This window comes from Haliaeetus leucocephalus, unplaced genomic scaffold (assembly GCF_000737465.1).
Source record: "Haliaeetus leucocephalus isolate CR32 unplaced genomic scaffold, Haliaeetus_leucocephalus-4.0 Scaffold165, whole genome shotgun sequence".
Taxonomy (NCBI): domain Eukaryota; kingdom Metazoa; phylum Chordata; class Aves; order Accipitriformes; family Accipitridae; genus Haliaeetus; species Haliaeetus leucocephalus.
In genome coordinates this window covers 706,210-713,604 of record NW_010972601.1, presented here as the reverse complement: position 1 = coordinate 713,604, position 7,395 = coordinate 706,210, and the positions used below count along the sequence as shown (strand labels likewise).

General features: G+C 60.7%; 1 protein-coding gene across 2 annotated transcripts in view; it reads left to right on the top strand.

Moving 5' to 3' along the window:
• The window catches only part of PES1 (pescadillo ribosomal biogenesis factor 1), a 7,460-nt gene extending 552 nt beyond the window's left edge, over positions 1 to 6,908 (top strand). Inside the window, exons 2-15 of one of the 2 annotated variants that reach the window (XM_010563346.1) lie at positions 46 to 125; positions 408 to 561; positions 659 to 768; positions 1,768 to 1,939; positions 2,196 to 2,285; positions 3,361 to 3,477; positions 3,651 to 3,728; positions 4,145 to 4,234; positions 4,442 to 4,572; positions 4,737 to 4,862; positions 5,028 to 5,212; positions 5,335 to 5,480; positions 5,816 to 5,983; positions 6,472 to 6,908. In XM_010563346.1, the coding sequence (XP_010561648.1) occupies positions 46 to 125; positions 408 to 561; positions 659 to 768; positions 1,768 to 1,939; positions 2,196 to 2,285; positions 3,361 to 3,477; positions 3,651 to 3,728; positions 4,145 to 4,234; positions 4,442 to 4,572; positions 4,737 to 4,862; positions 5,028 to 5,212; positions 5,335 to 5,480; positions 5,816 to 5,983; positions 6,472 to 6,558 (1,734 nt within the window). In that variant the 3' untranslated portion in view covers positions 6,559 to 6,908. The remainder of the gene's footprint in view (positions 1 to 45; positions 126 to 407; positions 562 to 658; positions 769 to 1,767; positions 1,940 to 2,195; positions 2,286 to 3,360; positions 3,478 to 3,650; positions 3,729 to 4,144; positions 4,235 to 4,441; positions 4,573 to 4,736; positions 4,863 to 5,027; positions 5,213 to 5,334; positions 5,481 to 5,815; positions 5,984 to 6,471) is intronic. The other variant, XM_010563347.1, reaches the window with a different exon arrangement.
• The last annotated feature ends 487 nt before the right edge of the window (positions 6,909 to 7,395 follow it).

Below are 7,395 nucleotides of genomic sequence, written 5' to 3'. Positions count from 1 at the left end.
CTCCCCTCGCTCGGTGCTGACCCCGACACCCCCATCTCTCCCCAGTACGAGCGGGGATCCGCTACCAACTACATCACCCGCAACAGGGCGCGGAAGAAGCTGCAGCTGAGCCTGCCCGACTTCAGGTGCGCTTGTGACCCCCCCTGGATCCCCTGAACCCCCCCCAAGCCTCTCCCCGGACCCCCCTCCAGGACGAGCAGTAGGAGATTGAGCCCGTGGTGGGTGCGTGGGGTGGCCTTTTCCGTAGGGAGTGGTGGCGGTGTCCTGAGGTTTCAGGCTGTTGAGTTTTGGGGTTTCCCACCCCTCCCGAGGGGTGGGAGCACCGGAAGGAAAGGGTCCCGGGGGTGTGGGTGTTCTGCTTTTGGGTGCACAGATGCTGCGTGTCTCACCCTCGTTGCCATTACCAGGCGCCTCTGCATCCTGAAGGGGATTTACCCCCATGAGCCCAAACACAAGAAGAAGGTGAACAAAGGCTCCACCGCAGCCAGGACCTTCTATCTCCTCAAGGATATCAAATTCCTCCTTCACGAGCCCATCGTCAACAAATTCCGGGAGTATAAGGTAATTATCCTGCACGAGACCCCCGGGGTGGTGTCCAAGGGGCTGCTCGAGGCTCATCCTCTCCTGCAGAGCCCCTGGCCTCCCCCTCTCCCTGCAGGTGTTTGTCCGGAAGCTCCGGAAGGCGTATGGGAAGAGTGAGTGGAGCACCGTAGACCGGCTGAAGGACAACAAACCCAGCTACAAGCTCGACCACATTGTGAAGGAGAGGTGAGCCGCCGGCCGAATCCCAGCAGAGCTGTCCTCTTTTAAGGGAGGAGCTTTTCCTGCAGCCACCTGGACGTGTGGAGCCTTTGCCGTGTCTGTCCCTCTGTAGGAATCCACCTCCCGTATATATTCTGGGGGTTTTGACAGAAACCAGTGTTTCTGGGCTGGAGGAGAAGGCTGTAGCGTGCTGCACGCTGGCTGCAGCAAAGCATGAGTGAGCAGGGAGTGCCTGGGTGTCCTAGATGTCTCCAGGATCTCCAGGAAGGTGCAGAGCCTTGGAGGGAGGGACGGTGGAGGGTGAATCACGCCAACAGAGTTGGTGAATTTGGTGGCAGTGAGAGAGGAGAGGACCCAGGAGGGAGGGAACCTGCTCTGGCAAGTCTGTCTGTTGTCCCGGTGGTGTCCAGGACCTCACTGTGCTGGGAGAAACAGCACCGAGAGGCAGGCACTGCCCCAACAAGCTGCGTGCTCAGGAGGGGAAATGGTCTGGGCACCTGGCGGCCACGCTGCCACTTGAGCTGTGGGGCTGTGCGGTCTCCCTCTGACTGCCAGCGCTTGAGTCCTGCAGCTTTCATCCGGGCTTTGTCCCTCTGGCCGAGCAGTACCACGTGCTGGTGTGCTGCACCACAGGCCACAGGCACGCTTGTTCTCGGTGGGTCCAGGCTGGGATTCCCCAACACTCAGTCCTTGCGGGTGCCCTAAAACCTGTTTTCACCCACTTTGTAATCAAGGGTGTTGCCATCCCCTCGCCAGGGAGGTTCCTGGCTCCCCAGAGAGCCCTGAACCCTAGGGAGCTGCTTGGAGCTCCCTCTGTGACTGTGGGCTCCCCGGTGCCCAGGAGGGACACCCCATCCCCGTGAGTCGCTAGCTTTGGTGGGACCTGTGGGAGATGGATGCTCCATGGTGCCCGCTCCTGTCTCACTTGAGGTCTCCATCAGCCCCAGCAGCTTTTGGTGGACGCTGGGGCTGGATGTGATTCTCCCTTCTCCTGCCCGGGCACAGGTACCCAACCTTCGTAGACGCGCTGCGGGACCTGGACGATGCCCTCTCCATGTGCTTCCTCTTCTCTACCTTCCCACGGACGGGCAAGTGCCATGTCCAAACCATCCAGCTCTGCCGGCGCCTAGCCGTGGAGTTCCTCAACTACATCATCGCCTCCCGCTCCCTGCGCAAGGTGGGTGCTGCAGGGAGGGACGGGGCCAAGACCTCCCTGCCCCGGGGGGGCTGTGGAGGCGGGGATGGTGGACTTGTGCCCCAGGAGGGCACCGGGCCAGCTGTGCTGACAGCTTCAGATGGGGAACGAGTCCTGCTGGGACACCTGTGACACTCCCCTGATGGAACGTGCTGATGGGAGAAGGGTTAATGAGGACAGGGACAAGGGAGTATCCGTGGCCTTCCTCCCTCTGAGCCCTTGCTCTATTCCCTGCCAGGTCTTCCTCTCCATCAAGGGCATCTACTACCAGGCCGAGGTGCTGGGGCAGCCCGTCACTTGGATCACCCCTTACACCTTCGCCCACGATGTGAGTACCTGGGAAGAGCGCGGCGGGATCCGTGCGGGACCCGCGCTGCCGCTGCCTCGCTGCTTCCTTCCCTGTGGCTGGGGAAGGATTGAGGGACCGTCCGGTGGCTCTCGCGCTGCAGAGGCAGATGAGGCTGTGGTGGAGACCACGGGGCCCAGCCTGGGAGGCATGCAGGGACACAACCCTCTCCTACCCCCCCGAGATGGCTGTACCTGTGTCCCCTGTGGCTGGCTGTACCAGTCTCCCCGTTTCCTTATTTCCTCGTGTCAATTATTAAAATGTGCCTTAATCAGCAATTAAAGATTAACTTGCAGGAATGGGGCTGGTGGCACTTAGGGAAGAGCCGAGTCAGACCCTGCACCCTGTGCCAGGGTGGGGTAGTTCTGCTGCATCCCCTGTGCAGTCTGGCCAGGTGGAAGGGTGTGCGGAAAGCTGTGGGTGCCACCGTGCCAGGACAGCTGCGCAGCTGCGCTGCACCTTGCCAAGATCCTTGGCAGGCAGGAGTTCACTGTCACAGCAGTGCTCTCTTGTTTTGCTCCTGGGTTTTCCAGGGCTTGGCAGAGTTGGGTTGAGGCTTTCCAGCTTTGTGGCCTTTGGTATGGCCCGTGCTGGGGCTCACCTCCCCACCTCACCCCACACCATCTCCTCGGCCAACCCATGTCCTTCCTGGCCAGCATTACTTCTCACTCCCTTGAGTTCTGGCTGTTGTGGGGCTGACTGGGTCCCTGCCGGGTTTGGCTCCTTGTCCTGCTCTTGTCTGGCTTTGCCACGGCCTGCACTTCTCCCCTGGAGGAGCAGAGTCCCTGGAGCAAGCCAGCAAGGTCCCCATCTGTGATGGGATGAGGTGCTCCATCTGTCCGAGCAGGTCCCTTCACGGAGGGGTGGCAGCGGGGCCCCGTGTAGCAGCCTGGAGAACTCTCTCTGCCCAGGGGCTGGTGGTGGCTGAGGATCTCCAGACCTCACTGTGAAGGGGGCAGGACCCTCCTCCCTGTGTGGATGGGACGGGCTCCTGTCCCTGCAGAGGGGATTCCGGTCCTTTGTCCTTGGGTCCTCAACCCTTCCCATGTGCTTGCAGCACCCCACAGATGTGGATTACCGTGTGATGGCCACTTTCACCGAGTTTTACACCACCCTGCTGGGCTTCGTCAACTTTCGCCTCTACCACTCCCTCAATCTGCTCTACCCCCCCAAGGTGAGGCCACCACCTGCTCTGGGGACATGCCACGCTGGCCTGAGCCTGGTGGGACCGCCTGGCCTGGGTGGTTGGAAGCGAGCCCATGTTGGGAGGGTCAGGGTGGCAGAGGGGGGGATGTTTGGGGGCTCTAGGTTTGCGAGCTACAACCCCACCTTTCTGTTTCTCCCCAGATCGACGGCCAGGCTGATGTTGAGCTGAAGCCCGCAGAGGGCAAGGAGTATGCCATGGATTCAGAGAGCTACCTGGAGGTGAGGGACGCTGCCGTCACCGTGGCCCGTGGGAGGACGCTGCGTGGTCTTGGTGACCTCCTCCTGGCGTGGGGCGCTTGGCGTGCGGGGACCGAGGAGCGGAGCCTGATCCCTGCGTGGCAGAGAGGACTGGTCCCAAACTCCTTGTGCTCCCATGCTGGCCAAGGGAAGAGCTGTGCTTGGCCTCAGGGGCCACTGGCCTCCCCCCTGCATGGCAGGGGACCCTCCGAAGCCCCAGTGCTGGGCACTGCAGGGTGGGACAGTATATGGAGGAGGCTAAATATCTGTCTAGTCCCTAGGTCTTTTGACCTCTTGCTCTGAGAAATTGCCTTCTGCTTCCTCCATGAGCCTTCCCCTTTTCCCGTCCCCAAAGCACTGGCTGGGCGTGACAGTTTCTTGGTCTCTTCCTGCTGCAGAAACTGTCAGCTCTGAGCGCCAGCCTGGCCCGTGTGGTGGCACCGACCCACGAGGACGAGGTGGAGATGGATGAGTTCCCAGTGGAGGGGGTAAGACCCTGGGCGGGGGGCTCAGCCCTGGCCTTGGGCGATCCTGTCTGCAGTATGTCTTGTGCCCGGCAAAGGCTGGCAGGGCCTAGTGTGATGCTGGGAGGGACCGGCAGGAGGATGGAGACAGCATCCGAGAGCCCTCCTTGCAGAGAGGGGCTTGGCAAGGGCTGTTCTTGGGGAGGGGGCTGAATGCTTTGCTCTGAGCAGGAGACTGCAGAGCAGATGGACGCGAGGAAGAAGGAGCAGGAGGCGCTGGAGAAGCACAAAAAGCTGTTTGAAGGGCTGCGGTTCTTCCTCAACAGGGAGGTGCCTCGAGAGCCACTGGCATTCATCATCCGGTACGTGGTGGGCAGGCTTTCCCTCGGCAGGCCTGCTACGCCATGCTTGCCTCCCCCAGCCTCTCTGTGAGGACTTTGAGGCCAATCTGCCTGATGTCCTGTGGGCGAGGTGACCTTGAGGGTCCCTCCTGCCTGTCTGACTCCTCAGTGGGTTTTGCTGGCAGGTGCTTTGGCGGCCAGGTCTCCTGGGACAAGTCCCTGTGCATTGGTGCCACCTACGACGTGAGCGACCCCTCCATCACCCACCAGATTGTTGACCGTCCCCGGGTGGAGCAGCAGGTTGTTGGCAGGTGAGTGGGGCGGGTGGCCTGTCCCCAGAATGGCCACGAGGGCTAGCGGGTATCCCTGGCCATCCCAGAGCTGTCCCACGCTCTGTCTGCTCCTTTGCGGCCCCGTGTGCTCCAGAGCCTGAGGTGGGAGGAAAGGGTCTGAGCCTGTGTCCCGCTGCCCCACAGGTACTATCTGCAGCCTCAGTGGGTCTTCGACTCCGTCAATGCCAAGCTGTGCCTCCCTGTGGCCGACTACTTCCCTGGCGTGCTGCTGCCCCCGCACCTCTCGCCCTTCGTGACGGAGCAGGAAGGAGACTACGTCCCTCCTGAGAAGCTGAAGCTGCTGGCCATGCAGAGGGGCGAGAACCCAGGTGATGCGGGGCTCCGAGGACGGAGGAGCTGAGGAGCCGGGCAGTGTTGCTGCCTTGGCAGAGCTGTGCCTGCTCCAGGGCCAGCGACTGCTCTCCTGTTGGTAACGGTGGTGTCTCTGTAGATGAAGAGAGTGAGGAGGAGGAGGAAGAAGAGGAGGAAGAGGAGGATGAGAATGACAAAGAGGAGGAGGAGGAGGAAGATGAGTCTGAAAAAGAAGAGGAGATGAAATTAAAGAAGATGGAAGAGCAGAAGACTCAGAGCAACAAGGTATGGTGCCTGGCAGCAGGGTGGGACCCCCAGGAGGAGGCAACGCTGGTGACCTCTGTCCCTGCTGGGGCTCTGCTCACTATGGGGTACCCCGGCCGTGTCCCTGTTCTGGGACTGCTGTGGCTCTGCTGCTCCTGTGGCAGCCGCCACACTTCTGGGTCCTGGACCCATGTTCATGAGCTGCAGCTGCCATTCATGCTCAGGACCTGCTGCCTGGTCTGGAGGGTGCTGCGGCTCTTCTGTGGCCCCTGGTGAATGGTGTGGAAACGTCTGTCCCCAGGGAAGGGTGGTGGGTTCCCAGTGTCCAGGGTCCTGAGCTTTCCGGCTCCCCGCAGGCGCTTCCTGTGAAGGTGACTGCTGGCAAGCTGCGGCTGGAGGACAAGCAGCGCCTGGAACAGGAGCAGCAAAGCGAGGAGAAGCGTCTGGCCATCATGATGATGAAGAAAAGGGAGAAATACCTCTACAAGAAGATCATGTTTGGCAAGAAGCGCAAAGTCCGAGAGGTACGAGCGTAGGGCTGCTGTGGGCCAAGGAGCCTTGCCTGGATCCTGGTGCTAGCTCTTCCCAAATCAGCTTGCAGCTACGGATCACTAAAGCTGGGTTTGTCCGTATCTTGGGGGAGAGGGAGCAGCCTCTGCTTCCGATACTGTGCCAGCTCTGGGTTGCTCCTTCCACTCCTCTCTGTACCTGGTGAGGGCACTGAGTGAAGGTGGGCAAGGGTGAGGCTCTACAAGCCTCTTCTCCAGCATCACCAGGCTGCGGTTTCTTGACCCTGGCAGGGCAGAGCTCCTTGTGCTCCCTCAAGGCCATGGCTTGTGCTCAGCAAGTGAAGCTGCTGCCCCTCTCTGTGCCCCATGCCTGACCTGGGTGCCAGCAGCAGATGGGTCCATCTCTCCCACGTACAGCTGGAGAGTTTGGTGGGACCAAGGGTACAGCAGCCCTCGGTGTCTGCAGACCAGTCTGACTGTGGGTCTTGGGGGTTTCTCCACAGGCGAACAAACTTGCTGCGAAGAGGAAAGCCCATGACACTGCCGTCAAAGAGGAGAAAAAGAAAAGCAAGAAGGCGCGACGAGCATGACAGGGCCCGGGGGCTCCCTGGAGGGGCTGGCTGGATGGCCGCGCCCTGCAGACGACACCATTGCATTTGGGTGAAAAACCCTCAGCTTTGCTCTTGGGACAGAAATGCTAAATTAAAACATTTCCCATCTGTAAATACACTTCCCACTGTGCCTTTCCCGGGGCTTCCTCAGCTCCCCTCCACCGATGCCACTGGCCGTCCTGGCCTGGGCTGCAGGATCGGTGTCACGAGGACTGTCTTCTTCATGCTGGTGCCACCTCTGCCTCCTGACCTGCAGGGGTGGTGAGCGAGGAAGAGGAGGCCAAGGAGAGCTCCGGGCTCTTGCAGGTCCCTCTGGGATTGTTCCTTTTGCATTTGCACAGCCCTGGGCGGAGGAGCCGAGCCCCCATAGCAGAGCAGGAGCTCTCCAGGGCTCCCAGCACAGCAGGGCATTGTGGCGTGTTTTGGAGGCTCAGCACAAAGAGCGGGGTTTTGGCGGAGAGGAGTCCGCAGCAGAGGGAGCCCGTCCTCTGCCCAGCCCGGAGCTGCCCTCCAACATCTGCATGGTAGGCGGTACTTCTCTTGTATTTTTATTTTTAATTAAAGAAGGTGATGCTTCCCTGGTAGCCTGTGTTGTCTGTTCTCTTCTGACTGTGACGGGGTGGCACAACTGCGCTGTGCTCGGTGCTCTGCCTGGTCCTGGGTACAGCAGAGGAGGCACAGATCAGTTCATCCGAGACACGTGTGGGGCTGGAGGTAGCTCCTCATCCTGCACTGGGTGAGTAGGTGGGAGATGGAGCAGAAGCCAAGGTACCACAACCCATGGACACCTTGGCTGTTACCTTGTTCCTTGTCACC